The sequence below is a fragment of the Anopheles funestus genome, chromosome 3RL, assembly GCF_943734845.2.
Source record: "Anopheles funestus chromosome 3RL, idAnoFuneDA-416_04, whole genome shotgun sequence".
NCBI lineage: Eukaryota > Metazoa > Arthropoda > Insecta > Diptera > Culicidae > Anopheles > Anopheles funestus.
Window position 1 is genome coordinate 57,237,927 of NC_064599.1, and position 15,567 is coordinate 57,253,493.

The window sequence follows — 15,567 nt, forward strand, 5'->3', positions numbered from 1 at the left end:
ACTAATTTAAAAACAAAAAGATTAACGATCTGTTTTCTTTTTCTACAGCAGTTCTACAGTACTATTCCAATAATCGTATTCATTTATTAGCCCATTCAGTGAGGTGCTGGTATTAGGTCGTGGTAGTCTACGGACATCCGGATTAGAATTATTCAAAAATGCTAATCAATTCCAGGAACCACACGTTACCGATGGATCACAGCACGCAACTTGAGGCCATTCGCATACTTGCAATGTCTGGCTAAAGTGCTGTCCAGGGGGACAGGACAGTAGGCAGGCGTCTCCGTTGCGACACTTGTAGAACGCTCCACAATTATTTGGTACGGACAGCAGCAGCGGCTTTAACGGATCATCCCCGAGCGAACAGCGAGAATCCGGACGACAGTCTGTGGAAGGCACATTCGTCGGTAAGACCGGTGTGGTCGATAGCTGCTGGCACGGTACATTGGGATCGCAGCAAGCAAACTGTGTCCAATCGCAACGCTGCAGATGTACGCTAAAGTGTTCCCCTGGTTTGCATGCCAATAGACAGCGTCTGCCGTACGAGCATTTGTAAAACAGGTTGCAGTCAGTTTCGTGCGCTAGCAGCGTGGGCTGGTTAGTATTGTCGTCAAACGGGCATCGAGCATCAACAGTACACTGGTTGGGTTGGTTGTTACCGGGTATTCCCACTGTCGTCGATGATGGTGTGGTAGTTGTGATCGGTACCGGGGTATTGGGAACAGTCGGGGATTGGGGAACACACTGTACCGAGGGATCACAGCATGCCACATTTGGCCACTCGCAACGATTTAACTGAGCGCTCCAGTGTAACCCGATCGGACACGACAGTTCACAGGCCTTTCCATAGGCGCACTGGAGAAACTTGTTACAGGAAGTCGCATGAAGAAACACTGGATTCAACGAATTATCGATCAAGGGGCATCTCGGTTCGATCGCACAATTCTCGGGCATGTTCCAAGGTTCCATTTCCGTACCGTACACCAAGCCAACAATGGCAAACAACAGCAACACGATCATCTTGTTTATTGGATCTTGAACGATCTACTACTCACAATCAGTATGAAGCACTTCTCGAGTTGGAAGAATAATACAATCTCGATTCTATGGCAGTACAGCACCAAACTGCCCACCAAAGCCGTGTGGATAAGTTTTTATATTAAACACACAACTCGTCAGGAAGGATAACAGTTTCTCGGATATCATATAATCAATCAGATATCGATCTATTTCGGGTTATTTTGGGATTTCCTTATCAGACGATTGCCGATTTAGGAAGAGTGATGACCACTGTTTGCGACTTTATTTTCGAACGCAGGGAGACATACTATATTCCATCATTTCCAGTACATGCGTTAACTGTTGTGTACTACATGTTATGGTTTTATCACTAGGCACATAAAGCGTTACGAGCTAGCCGTTACGAGCATTGTAGTCGTTATAAGTCATGTCGGTTGTGGTGCACTGGAAAATAGATAAAACAAAATTAACAATAAAAAAAATTGCTTCCTACAATGGCATGAAGGTGACGGAACGATAAGAAAAGGAGTATCTGTCTTGAATATATGTAGCGGTGCTATGTTCCGATACGTCATCATCAACAACGGAGCTGTGCTTCCTATCTGCCATTTTAAAGCCATCTCTCTCATAGACGTTTTGGGGCGTATTGGTAAAAGACTCTAGTAATTCATAAACCTTATGTCTTATCACTCCACAAGTTTGTTAGAAAAAGGTAGTAATCAAACTGGCTAGTACCGGGTCCATGCTTCTCAACCAAGCTCCCTGAGTACGTTGTCCTGGTCCTTAATTTGAGGTAATGGCATAGGAAAGCTTCTTCTTATTTTGCACTACAACCTCAGGAGAGGTCCACAAATGGCAGGCCAAGATCACCAAGTACCTCAAAATAAAAGATTCCCTTCCAGTAAAGATATGATGGTCGATTCGCACGATTCCGTACGGATCAAAACCGTATGTAAGCGATTCGGAGCAGTTCCATGGATTAGAAAAAGATTCGTTAAATCCAAACGATTTCGCTAATCTGAGAAGTTAAAGTCCTTATCGAGTACCTTCCAATTGACCGATAGTCATTCGCGTTGTCCGTTGAGGTTTTAAATCCTCAAGGATTTTCCTTCATTTGCCACTTCGCAAGGTTGTGCGGACTTTTCTACTGTAATAGAGAGTTACTGCTGGGGATTTAATGGACACCGACAAACACCCTTTCATTCACATTTGCTCTATTTTATTGATACGCCTCATAGGGAATCACAATGCTCACTATCATGTTTTTTTATGTGTATGTATATACGTATGTATATAGTGTGACTCATGCTCATATAAGCAGTATCATTTGATCACTGCTTATGGGCAGGTGACACCAGGAATGCAGGCCGGTACGCACTGGATGGTTGGATCACAGCAGGCTTGGTGCGGCCAATCGCACACCATTTCCTTTGAGTTGAAATGCAGCCCATTCGGACAGTCAAACTCGCAGGCTCGTCCGGATTGGCACTTGTAGAATTTGGCGCAGTTAGTGCTCGGTAGCAGTACCGGTTTGGTACCGTCACGTGGTGGGCAGCGCATATCCTCGACACAGTTTAGTGGACAGGTGACCGAAGGATCACATGGCGTGTCCGGTAGTGTTGGAATAGGGGTAGGAGCTGGAGTAGGAGCGGGTGTGGGTGCGGGTGTGGGCGCGGGTGTGGGAGCTGGTGTGGGAGCTGGTGTGGGAGCTGGGGTAGGAGCTGGAGTGGGAGCTGGAGTAGGAGCTGGAGTGGGAGCAGGTGTGGGAGCAGGCGTGGGAGCAGGTGTAGGTCCCGTTGGTGGGCAAGTAACGCCGGGAATGCATGGATCGCATGGAACGGTCGGATCACAACAGGCACGCTCGGGCCAATCGCAAGCGTTCTGCTTCGGGTTAAAGTGTAGCTGTGGCGGACAGTTCATCGGACAAGCGAATGGTCCGGAACACTTGTAGAACATCGCACAGTTGTTGTGCGGCAGCAGGATCGTATCTTGCGACGTGGCGGGACAGTTCGCGTTGGGTACGCAGTTGGTCGGTGGGAAATCACCGGGTCCGCATTCAACGCTCGGATCGCAGCAGGCTCTGTTAGGCCAATCGCACGACTGTTCGCGTGAGTTATAGTGTAAACCGACGGGACAGAGCTGTTCGCAGGCATTGCCACCGCTACACTTGTAGAATTTGCTGCAGTCACTGTGCGGAAGCTGCACTGGATGAAGTGGATCCCTGGCTGGGCAATTCGGATGTGGATGACAGTTGAACGTGGGACAGGTAACGGATGGATCACACGGTTGTTGTCCGCTGGTCAGCACAGCTGCCAGCGCGACAGCCAGGAAGAGTGGAAGGTACATTGCCGTACTGAGTAGTGCTGAGTGGGTGAGGTTAGACTTTCGCTTGTGGGCAGCTAGTAGGTAGTACTGTGAGACCTGAAGAAATGAGCTGCCGATGGCGAACTGTAACTGCTGCGATGGATACTGCGAGCTTTATATACAAATTCCCATTTCGCTCGCTGTCCTTTCACTGTTGGCCGAGCAAAACGGTCGTTATCGACGATGGTCGCAATCAGATCGCGGTACCAGCGATATGTGGATAGTATCGGCATGAACTACCTCCAAATGTGTTTGCAATTAGTGAACCCATGGCTTACATGTGGTCGGATGCGTTTCTGACGCTTCGATCAAGGTTGTGCTTTGCATCCAGACACGTGTTACCCCGTGAGGGCATCGTTCACCGTGTTCATGACGTACGCGTTCCGATACACCCGGCCTGAACTTACTTTATTGAAGACACCATATAAAAAAAACAAAAAAAACAAAACTTCCGATAGTAGCCTATGTCTACAATGATGCATTACCCGATAGTTTCCGTAGGAAGAGACGTTCGACATGATAACACGTGCAACATGACCGTTTTGTGCAGACGATGGGTGATACGGACAGCCCTTGTTACGTCACAGTGCGTACAACGTTTTGACGCAGCATGTGCGGTTATGTACGTTAATGGCAATTAGATTTACTACAGTAGATAGCCGAAAATGCCATATCCAACATCTCACTGCTCACAACAATATTCATTGCCATCGTCCATTAACAGCGCTGATAAGCGAAGCATAATGAGAGTAGTGCAACACTAGAATGCACTAGAACCGAGATGATCTTTTGCAGCTGAATTGTGAGGGGATATAGGGATCTACGTCTGAAGCAATGCATTTCATACATACTTAGCAAACCAGCCATTAGAAATTTAAACCTGGACTTAAAGACTCTAACACTGCGCAGTAATCAACCATACTAACAAGCTATATGCGTTAGTTAAATCATAATAGAGAGTTCTTCTTCTTCTTGGCTTAACGACCTTACAAGGTCACGCCGGCCATTTCTGGCTTACTAGACTTATTTTACCACGTAGCCGGATAGTCAGTTCTTGCTACGGGGGGACGGTCCGGATGGGATTTGAACCCGGTCCGGCCGTGTGGACTGGCGCCGTTTATCACATGGACCACCGGGCCGCCCCTATATACTAGAGAGTATATTGTGCAATAATAATTTTTGTAACTCTTATGCGATGGACGATCATTCTTTGCGATCCATGAACTATATAAGATCACAATCATATAATCAAAAAAAAATTCTTAGCACAAATATTAAGCTATGACTCACCTCAGAATGTCGTTGTCTTGAAGCAGTAAATTCCAAACCAACTCATTTAGTGTGTAAAATAATTCAGAATTTAATTTAAATTTATTTATGATTATGTTGCAAGCCTACGGTGTGTGTTCATATGTGTGATATGAAACTAAAATAGTAATATAATTTAAATATATAGATGGAATAGCAGAACTATGATAGAAGTTAAACAGTTAACTCCATAAGTAAGTAAGTAAGTAAGTAAAGAAATAAGTAAGTAAGTAAGTAAGTAAGTAAGTAAGTAAGTAAGTAAGTAAGTAAGTAAGTAAATAAGTAAGTAAGTAAGTAAGTAAGTAAGTAAGTAAGTAAGTAAGTAAGTAAGTAAGTAAGTAAGTAAGTAAGTAAGTAAGTAAGTAAGTAAATAAGACCGATTGAACTTTGCATGCAAATAGATGTATGTATATATGTATATATTTATACTTTTGTTTCGATTAAATATGTGGGTTAGTATTCGCTGATAATCATGGTAAGGGTTAGTTAGTTTGGTGCAATGCAGCTGATGCAACCCCATATCCCTACGGATAGTCATAAGTAATAGTTGTGTTGCAGAAGCAGTTGTATAAAGGATTGTTACGTTGATCGTTTGAGAAAAGAAAAACTATCTTATAGCATATATGTACGGTAAATAAATACGTTTTATAAATAAAAGATTTCTTATCTAACGACGTACAGAAATCTGATATTCATAAAATGTAGGTAGAAGCACTTATTCGTATAAGTTACCGCTAAGCATAAGGCTACATCTAATTCCGTGTCCATTGTTGCGTTTGTCAATCTCGTGGTGAATGGAATCTAGTTCCATTAGAGCCGAAACGATCTGCTGCACGTGATGCCTGGAATGCAGGGCGGATTGCATGGAACCGTTGGACTGCAACATGCACTTTCGGGCCAATCGCACACAAACAGTTTCGCGTTGAAATGCAGCCCCTGTGGACAGGCGTGTTCGCAAGCCTTTCGGTTGGAACACTTGTAGAACTTGTGGCATTCCGCATGTGCAAAGAGCGTAGGCTTCAAACCGTCTAGTGCAGGACAGCGCATATCGTCGTGACAGTTGTTCGGCGCACAGGTTACTCCTGGAATGCAGGGATCCGTGGGCGATGGAAGAGTGGGTGGGGGAAGGGTTGGTGGTGGAAGTGTAGGTGGAGGAAGTGTAGGAGGTGGAAGGGTTGGTGGGGGAAGAGTTGGTGGGGCAGGTGTTGGTCCTACTGGAGGACAGGTGACTCCAGGAATACACGGAGGGTTACATGGTATGGTTGGATCACAACAGGCACTGGATGGCCAATCGCACACACTCAAAGCTTCGTTGAAATGTAAACCTGGAGGACAGTTGTGCTCACAAGCAAATCCATTGTTACACTTGTAGAACATTCCACAGATTGCATGTGGAAGAAGTTTAGGTTCGACTCCATTTCTTGGAGGACACCGACCATCTGCAATGCAATTGCCAGCATCACTTGGTGGACAGGTAACTCCTGGAATGCAAGGATCACCAGGAGTTGGCACTGGAGTTGGTGCCGGAGTTGGTGCCGGAGTTGGGGCCGGAGTTGGTGCCGGAGTTGGTGCCGGAGTTGGTGCCGGAGTTGGTGCCGGTGTTGGTGCTGGAGTTGGTGCTGGAGTTGGTGCCGGTGTTGGTGCTGGAGTGGGTGCCGGAGTTGGAGCTGGAGTTGGGATCGGAGTGGGAGCTGGTGTAGGACCAGTTGGAGGGCAAGTGACTCCAGGAATGCACGGAGGGTCACATGGTATGGTTGGATCACAACAGGCACTGGATGGCCAATCGCACACACTCAAAGCTTCGTTGAAATGTAAACCTAGAGGACAGTTGTGCTCACAAGCAAATCCATTGTTACATTTGTAGAACATTCCACACATGACATGTGGAAGAAGTTTAGGTTCGACTCCATTTCTTGGAGGACACCGACCATCTGCAACGCAATTGCCAGCATCACTTGGTGGACAGGTAACTCCTGGAATGCAAGGATCACCAGGAGTTGGCACCGGAGTTGGTGCCGGGGTTGGGGCCGGAGTTGGTGCCGGAGTTGGTGCCGGAGTTGGGGCCGGTGTTGGTGCCGGAGTTGGGGCCGGAGTTGGTGCTGGAGTGGGTGCCGGAGTTGGGGCCGGAGTTGGTGCCGGAGTTGGTGCCGGAGTTGGTGCTGGAGTTGGTGCCGGAGTTGGAGCGGGAGTTGGGGCCGGAGTGGGAACCGGAGTGGGTGCTGGTGTAGGACCAGTTGGAGGACAAGTGACTCCAGGAATACACGGAGGGTCACATGGTATGGTTGGATCACAACAGGCACTGGATGGCCAAGCGCACACACTCAAAGCTTCGTTGAAATGTAAACCAGGAGGACAGTTGTGTTCGCATGCTCTTCCATTGTCACACTTGTAAAACATTCCACACATGACATGTGGAAGAAGTTTTGGTTCGACTCCATTTCTTGGAGGACACCGACCATCTGCAACGCAATTGCCAGCATCACTTGGTGGACAGGTAACTCCTGGAATGCAAGGATCACCAGGAGTTGGCACCGGAGTTGGTGCCGGGGTTGGGGCCGGAGTTGGTGCCGGAGTTGGGGCCGGAGTTGGTGCCGGAGTTGGTGCTGGAGTTGGTGCTGGAGTTGGGGCTGGAGTTGGGGCCGGAGTTGGTGCCGGAGTTGGTGCTGGAGTTGGTGCCGGAGTTGGAGCTGGAGTTGGGGCCGGAGTGGGAACCGGAGTGGGCGCTGGAGTGGGAGCTGGTGTAGGACCAGTTGGAGGGCATGTGACTCCAGGAATACAGGGAGGATTGCATGGTATGGTTGGATCACAACACACACTGTTTGGCCAATCGCACACACTCAAAGCTGGGTTGAAATGTAATCCAGCAGGACAGTTATGTTCGCATGCTCTTCCATTGTCACACTTGTAAAACATTCCACAGTTTGTGGGATGGGGAAGAAGCGTCGGTGTGGGCCCATTCCAAGCCGGGCAATTATTGTTAATCACACAATTACCGGCATCGCTTGGTGGACATGTAACTCCTGGAATGCAAGGATCACCAGGGGTAGGACCTGGAGTTGGTGCCGGAGTGGGTACCGGAGTGGGAACCGGAGTTGGCACTGGAGTGGGAACCGGGGTAGGAACCGGAGTGGGAACCGGAGTAGGAACCGGAGTGGGAACCGGAGTAGGAACCGGAGTAGGAGCCGGAGTGGGAACCGGAGTTGGCACTGGAGTGGGAACCGGAGTAGGAACCGGAGTGGGAACCGGAGTAGGAACCGAAGGATTTAGACACGTTATGGAAGGATCACAGCAGGCAATTTCAGGGCTTTCACAGCGTTGCAGTGCCTCACTGAAATGTCCGTGAAGACAGGGAAGATCACAGGCTTGTCCAGCTGAACATTTATAGAATCTCGCGCAGGAGGTGGTGTGTTTTAGAAGCAAAGGATTGTTTGGATCATCAAATAGTGGACAACGACTATCGGGTCGACAAGCTGTAGTGGTCGCTGTACAAAAGATCGGGTTGCAGCACGCCCTATCCGGCCAATCACAGGCGCCTGTTGTTGGGGAGTCTTGTCTAAAGTGCTGACCTGGTGGACACTCCAGCTGACAGGCTAAGCCATTGTCACATTTGTAAAATAAGGAACAGTTGGTAGCATGGCTCAGCACAGTTGGATCAAACGGATTATCGAGCACTGGGCATCGGGAATCGGGAGCACAGCTACTCACGATCGGTCCTCGACAAGGAATCAATGGGTCACAGCAAGCGACATCAGGTGCATCGCACTGACGTGTAACTCTGTCGAAATGGGTTGCTGGGGGACAACTAAGCGGACAACGTCTGCCAAGATCACACATGTAAAACCTGGAACAGTCAGTTTCGTGAGGAAACATGGTCGGAAATGCGGGATTTTCATTGATCGGACATCGTGGATCATCTACACATGCGCTGGGCGGGGCACATAAGGCTGGGTTGCAACAAGCCACTTCCGGTCTTTCGCACACTCCACGCTGTGGCCAAAAATGTTGTCCGATTGGGCAGGATAATAAGCACCGTCTGCCGAGGTCACACTTGTAGAATAGTGTACAGTCGGATTCATGCGGTAGAGTGGTCGGATCATTTGGATTCTCGTTGGGGTCACAGCGTACCGTATCCGGGATACAGGATGGTATTGGTGTTGTCGGTGGGGGCGGTGTGGGAGCTGTTGGAACCGTTGGTGGTGGCGGTGTGGGAGCTGTTGGAATCGTTGGTGGTGGCGGTGTGGGAGCTGTTGGAATCGTTGGTGGTGGCGGTGTGGGAACTGTCGGCGGCGGCGGTGTTGGAATGATCGGCGGTTCAGATGGTGGTGGGCAGGTCACACCGGGTATGCAGGGATCTGGAGGCAAACACGGTAAAGCACAGCAAGCTCGCTCTGGCCAATCGCAAGCATTCTCCACGGGATTAAAGTGCAAATTGGCCGGGCAGTCGTACTCGCACGCTTGACCATTGGCACACTTGTAAAACTTGGCACAGTTAGAATGCGGCAGCAGCAACGGTCCCTGCGGTGGATTCACCGACGGACACCGGCTGTCTGTGGTGCAGTTGAACGTGGCGCAGGTTACACCTGGGATGCATGGGGCCTGCGCACGCACCAGGTACAAAGTGGCAGCAATCACTGCCAGGAAAAGCTGTTTCATCGGTAGAGATGCTTGCGCCTGGCACCAGAATTCAAGCTGATCGAACTGCCGACTGACTTAATGGTTGAATTTACCAAGAATTTTTATACTACTCTCGTACCGATCGCAGACCGGTTCTTTTCATGTGTCCGCCCGTCTTGGGATTTGGCGTGCTGCGAATGCTGAAGTACTGTTGCTAAATTGTAGTACATCGAGAGAATGCTACCTGTTCCGGTTGTGTTTTCTCGCATTGACAAGCAGTACCTCTGATGTGACGCATGTAGACCATAAGCACATACCCGGGACGGGCAGTAGGAAGTAGTGTGAGGGTGTACTCCCGCATGAAAGAACGAACCATTAAACGATACTCACATGTCATTACAGTTCTTAGGTTCTAGCACATACCCAGGGCCGCTGTGTGACCCTGGTAATGGGGCAATATCACCAGCAAGCCGGTGATTCTTTCGTCCGGGAACGGTGTATCACTTTCACTCCCAAATCTTGAGGCATCGCGCTTCCTGCCGAAACATTACATTATCTTAATTATTATCACATGTCGGCGATCCAAAGTTCTAGTTCATGTTCATGGTATTTACAAGGTTCGCCTTTTATCGGTGAACATCGATACCGGAATGGCACTTTCAGCGGCCAGAAATAGCGTGCGGTGTCCCCATGGGTTGGAGTTGGCGCTTGGTCGCGGTTTACCTCTACCGTTTGCTCTTTCAAATGACGTCAACTTTTTGAATCACGTCATTCCATCGAGATCGAGTCTATTGCGCCATCAGTCGTTCAACTTTGTACATTTAGTAACGATAGCTGCTACGGCTAGTTACTTTACGGTTTTTTGTGGGAATGTCCGAATGAATGTTAACAATAGTGCGTCAGACGATGCGCCTTAGTGTTTTATGTTAATTTCAAATCTCTGAATTAAGGATTTCCAACCAAAAACCTCCATACAAAAATCACCATACTTAACTAAATCTATAAGAACCTAAAACAGAGCTTGTATACTTTTAAGCGTTCAGAATGTGATAAACGAAACTGATTGGGGCGCCGTAATGGACGTAATACACTTACATGAAATGTTTTGTCATCGGGGTTAGCTTCATTACAATCTTACGACTTAAAGTCTAACTAAAAAAGTTAGCCTAAAAAAGACTAACAATCCGGCTACGAGATCAAAATAAGTCTAATAAGCCAGAAATGATCAACATGACCTTAGAGGTCGTTAAGCCAAGAAATGAGAGAATGAAATGGAAAACCTTGAATCTAGCTGCTAGAAACCCAACATAGCCTTATTCTTCTGGTTTGCCGAAGTAATGCCACAATATCACATAGGAATCCAGCTATTTGGTCCTTCCTTAGCTACTCCGTGCTTGTGGATTGTTGCCATTACCCCTAGCAGTTTACAGACGGGCTACTAAGAACATATGTCCTAAGTAGTGTTGGGTAAAAGAGCGAAAGAGGTACCTCAATCGCCCCGCTCATCTTATTGTGCGCACTCCCGCACAGCTCACGGGAAAAAGAGGTCGCTCCGTACGGCGCGCTACACACAGGAGCGATTGTGCAATGCGCTCCCATTTGAAAATTTCCTAAGGCCTTAACTTCTTTTTGGAAAATTTAGCAAAATTTTATAAATGTGATATATTTTAATGGGAATTTGTTGCAATAAGTTTCTTTTCACTCAAATAATGCTTTAAATTAAAACAAGAATAAAAAATCAGAAAAAAATTTCAAAAAAATTTTCCACTCGAAAATTTCATAAGGCTTACCCCTTACGTTTTTTTTGGGAAATTTTGCAAAAAAATAAAATTAATTTATTTTAATGCCAATTGGTTGAAAAAAGTTTGTTTTTACTCAAATAATGCTTTAAATAAAAAACAGAATAAAAAATTATAAAAAAATTAAAAAATTAGAAAAATTAGAAAATTTCATAAGGCTCATTTTTGCGCCAAGTTTTGCCTATAACTCGGTCAATATCTAACGGATCGCCAATCTTTAACTTGTGGTCGATAGATGGCACCAATGACTACATTTGCTTCTTGGACGGCCATGCCCTCAGATGTCTGTGCCAGAAGTTATTCGAGGAACCAAGTTCCTTACCCTGTTTGAGAAAATGTAAAATTTTCCTCATTTAGACCAAATTTTGCCTATAACTCGGTCGGTATTCAACGGATCGCCAATCATTGACCTGTGGTCGATAGATGGCACCAATGGCTACATTTTCTTCTTGGACGGCCATGCTCTCAGATCTCTGTGTCAGAAGTTATTCGGGGAACCAAGTTCCTTACCCTGTTTGAGAAAATGTAAAATTTTCCTCAATTTTCTGCAATTCAGCAAAATTTTTAAATGTGATATAATTTAATGCGAATTTGTTGCAATAAGTTTCTTTTCACTCAAATAATGCTTTAAATTAAAAAAAGAATAAAAAATCAGAAAAAAGTTTCAAAAAAAATTTCCACTCGTAAATTTCATAAGGCTTACCCCTTACGTTTTTTTTGAGAAATTTTGCAAAAAAAATAAAATTAATTTATTTTAATGCCAATTGGTTGAAAAAAGTTTGTTTTCACTCAAATAATGCTTTAAATAAAAAACAGAATAAAAAATTATAAAAAAATTAAAAAATTAGAAAAATTAGAAAATTTCATAAGGCTCATTTTTGCGCCAAGTTTTGCCTATAACTCGGTCAATATCTAACGGATCGCCAATCTTTAACTTGTGGTCGATAGATGGCACCAATGGCTACATTTGCTTCTTGGACGGCCATGCCCTCAGATGTCTGTGCCAGAAGTTATTCGAGGAACCAAGTTCCTTACCCTGTTTGAGAAAATGTAAAATTTTCCTCATTTAGACCAAATTTTGCCTATAACTCGGTCGGTATTCAACGGATCGCCAATCATTGACCTGTGGTCGATAGATGGCACCAATGGCTACATTTTCTTCTTGGACGGCCATGCTCTCAGATCTCTGTGTCAGAAGTTATTCGGGGAACCAAGTTCCTTACCCTGTTTGAGAAAATGTAAAATTTTCCTCAATTTTCTGCAATTCAGCAAAATTTTTAAATGTGATATAATTTAATGCGAATTTGTTGCAATAAGTTTCTTTTCACTCAAATAATGCTTTAAATTAAAAAAAGAATAAAAAATCAGAAAAAAGTTTCAAAAAAAATTTCCACTCGTAAATTTCATAAGGCTTACCCCTTACGTTTTTTTTGAGAAATTTTGCAAAAAAAATAAAATTAATTTATTTTAATGCCAATTGGTTGAAAAAAGTTTGTTTTCACTCAAATAATGCTTTAAATAAAAAACAGAATAAAAAATTATAAAAAAATTAAAAAATTAGAAAAATTAGAAAATTTCATAAGGCTCATTTTTGCGCCAAGTTTTGCCTATAACTCGGTCAATATCTAACGGATCGCCAATCTTTAACTTGTGGTCGATAGATGGCACCAATGGCTATATTTGCTTCTTGGACGGCCATGCCCTCAGATGTCTCTGCCAGAAGTTATTTGAGGAACCAAGTTCCATACCCTGTTAAAATGTAAAGTTTTCCTCATTTTTGCACCAAGTTCCGTATCCAAGTCGGTATCCAACGGATCGCCAATTTTTAACCTGTGGTCGATAGATGGCACCAATGGCTACATGAAGTTAATGGAAGCATGCTTCCAGTTAATCATGCCACTATGTTATTCTTTAAATCTCTCAAAACCAATCCCAAGTATAGTTATCATCAATCCTTGATAAACAATTCCGTGCAAACATGAATTTTGCGATGTAAAATGACGGATCGACGAAGTGGTTGCTGCAATCAGGCGTAGCATCTGAACGAAAGATATCATCTTAATGACACATTCCATCTTTATCTTGCAACAAATGTACCTTGGCTCATGATACCGAGTTGCTTATTAATGTCTACAACCGGTACGACTAATTGGCGTCCAATGTCTGGCAGGCGTAAATGTAACAGTTTTTGCAGCTCCGTCTAGATTGTCCTAGTAGGGTGCAAAAAACAAAAAAAAAGCAAAACAAGGATAACGCGTCCATTTGAATGCTGATAAGAAGCAAAGGGACGTGTGCCATCACCATCACCGGTACAGTGAGTCAGTGCAGAAAGACCTAAACCATTCTGTTCCGTTCTGGCAGAGGTTATATAAAATGCAGCAATACCGCAGCTCGCAACATCAGAAGCAATCCGGCAACAGGTTCCCAGTGGTGTACGAACTGTGCACAATGTTATCGAACGTTTTGTTTCTATTTTCGGTGTCCACGTTGGTGGTATCGGCTGTGAACATTGACCCACGATGTACGCGGTACAGCCTAGGCATGCAGGCCCAGGTTCTATCGTACGAGCAGGATTGTCGCAAGTTTATAATTTGTGATATGAGGGGTAACGGACAGATGTTGTCGTGCCCAACTGGCCTATACTTCAGTGATATATCGCATACGTGCTCGTTCGAAACGACGTCCTGTACGCACGGTGAGTTAAACGGTGCGATTAATACACTGCCATCGGTTCCCAGCCGTCCCGTACAACCATCCCTGCCTGTGCAACCTCTGCCAGTTCCGATTCCGATACCTCACCTTCCGCTTCAACCGCAACCGATTCCCCTTCCGGAACCACCGAAAATCCCTCACATTCCACATGTCCCACCGGTAGTCGTGGTTCCGGACGTTACCGATGCGAAACCTCCGATATCGAACTGGTTACCCATTGTTACTGCACCTCCAACAGTTGTTGGTCCCGTAAAAGAACAGTCCGAAGTTGGTCAGCTTCCAGCTGAAAGTGTAAGATTTCCCTAGCCTGATGTGTCCTGCGGTGGGTCTGCTTACAGAGACATTAACAACACTTTCCTTTTCCCATGACCAGGTGTGCTGGGACAAACCGGCTGGTAAAATTTATCCCGTCGTACATGACTGTGGCCTGTACGTCGTCTGTATGGGCGACAGAAATGCGATCGTTCAACGCTGCCCCAAGGGTTTGCTGTACGATCACAAACAGGAGCGTTGTGAGTTTGCTGATGCATCGCGCTGTTCGATACCCCGCGACGCCGGACAACTGGTGCTGGATATAAACGGAGTCGATATGAGTCTGCTGGAGGAAGAACGTTTGAATTCGCAGCTTGAGGAATCGTACGCCATTCCGATGGTGCCTGTGAAGCAGTCTGTTTCCGCCCTCGCCTCGGACAAGGTGCAGCGCGAAAACCAACCGATACGTACGGTATCAGAGCTCGAGAAGCAACCGGAACTGGTAGTGGAGCAAAACTTCCTCATGATCAATGATCACCCGCGCTGTTTGGCACGAAACAATTTTCACCTGACTGTTGAATTGCCACACGATACCGACTGTACGAAGTATTTGGTTTGCATTGGACGGGTCGCGATCGAGAAGAAGTGTCCGAATGGGCAACACTGGAATGCAAGGAATAACTGGTGCGATTATGCTTCCGCAGCAGGTTGCACCTTATAGAATGGGTATTGATGCGCCTCTTTAGTAAAGTACATATGTATGTATCACATTGACCTTCACACAATGCAAATTCCGATTTGGGGTGTTTATAATTCCGGCAAAGAAATTAAGTGTATTACGGTTGTTATCTATTCACCAGTATCTGGAAACATCGAAACATCGCACGCCTAAAAGTATGCAGTCATTGGGTAGGATTAGTTGCTAATAGAATTGAGAATAACAACTCTTCTTAGTGAGTCAACTCAGAGTGAATGAGTCGTTATTAGGAGTCAGTTCGTTTAACGACTCATTTCGGAATCATAAAAAAAAACCGGCATAAACGTACACGTTCAGGTTCGGTCATTTTACTCGCTCATGAGTGTAAGCTTGTAACCGTGGTGAGTCGAGTTGCAAAAAGAGTAAATATGTGAGTTGAGACGAAAATGAGTTGAAATGAAATGTTTGATACACATGAGTTGAAAAGGAATACATGTGTACATACCCAAACTAGCCAAATAAATATACTGCTCGCGCTGCCTAACTATCAAACCTGCATAAGCGAACGAGCGGGCTAGTCTGAAGGACATTTTAGTATGTTTATTATCCTAGTCAAAGGCGGATCATCCACTACGCAAACTAAGCGGCCACGGGGACGATTGATCCATTTTTGGCGCTTGCAGACTGCAATATGCATGTCTTACAATATTGTAATACTTTACTTATTTTCTTTCGTCGGTTGTGGGGCTCCAATCTCTTAAGGCTATACCCTTAGCTTTTTTAGAGTAATTTTGTACAATT

The 15,567-nt window shown here is 45.5% G+C and overlaps 6 protein-coding genes across 6 annotated transcripts; 1 reads left to right on the forward strand and 5 right to left on the reverse strand.

The window, feature by feature from the left end:
- Positions 1-56: 56 nt before the first annotated feature.
- Positions 57-1,732, reverse strand: LOC125770254 (probable chitinase 10). The gene has a single exon (XM_049439657.1). It carries the CDS (start codon positions 1,018-1,020, stop codon positions 166-168), a length of 855 nt encoding a protein of 284 aa, XP_049295614.1. The 5' UTR covers positions 1,021-1,732; the 3' UTR covers positions 57-165.
- A 319-nt stretch (positions 1,733-2,051) lies between these two features.
- LOC125770235 (keratinocyte proline-rich protein-like) lies at positions 2,052-4,318 on the reverse strand. The gene has a single exon (XM_049439633.1). The coding sequence runs from the start codon at positions 3,364-3,366 to the stop codon at positions 2,359-2,361; it is 1,008 nt and encodes a 335-aa protein (XP_049295590.1). The 5' UTR covers positions 3,367-4,318; the 3' UTR covers positions 2,052-2,358.
- Positions 4,319-6,093: 1,775 nt separating this feature from the next.
- Positions 6,094-6,433, reverse strand: LOC125770297 (putative uncharacterized protein DDB_G0283527; the record flags this gene model as incomplete). Its single annotated transcript, XM_049439707.1, has 1 exon — positions 6,094-6,433. A coding segment is annotated over one exon (246 nt), but the record flags the coding sequence as incomplete, so codon positions are not given.
- Positions 6,434-7,100: 667 nt separating this feature from the next.
- LOC125769514 (putative uncharacterized protein DDB_G0283527) lies at positions 7,101-7,453 on the reverse strand. Its single transcript, XM_049438247.1, has one exon. It carries the CDS (start codon positions 7,451-7,453, stop codon positions 7,208-7,210), a length of 246 nt encoding a protein of 81 aa, XP_049294204.1. The 3' UTR covers positions 7,101-7,207.
- Positions 7,454-7,726: 273 nt separating this feature from the next.
- Positions 7,727-9,345, reverse strand: LOC125769515 (uncharacterized). The gene is made up of 2 exons (XM_049438249.1): positions 8,723-9,345; positions 7,727-7,898 (listed from the first exon to the last, which is right to left on the reverse strand). The coding sequence occupies exons 1-2, from the start codon at positions 9,343-9,345 to the stop codon at positions 7,727-7,729; spliced, it is 795 nt and encodes a 264-aa protein (XP_049294206.1).
- A 1,646-nt stretch (positions 9,346-10,991) lies between these two features.
- LOC125770207 (uncharacterized) lies at positions 10,992-15,550 on the forward strand. The gene is made up of 2 exons (XM_049439586.1): positions 10,992-14,108; positions 14,191-15,550. Exons 1-2 carry the CDS (start codon positions 13,479-13,481, stop codon positions 14,788-14,790), a joined length of 1,230 nt encoding a protein of 409 aa, XP_049295543.1. The 5' UTR covers positions 10,992-13,478; the 3' UTR covers positions 14,791-15,550.
- The last annotated feature ends 17 nt before the right edge of the window (positions 15,551-15,567 follow it).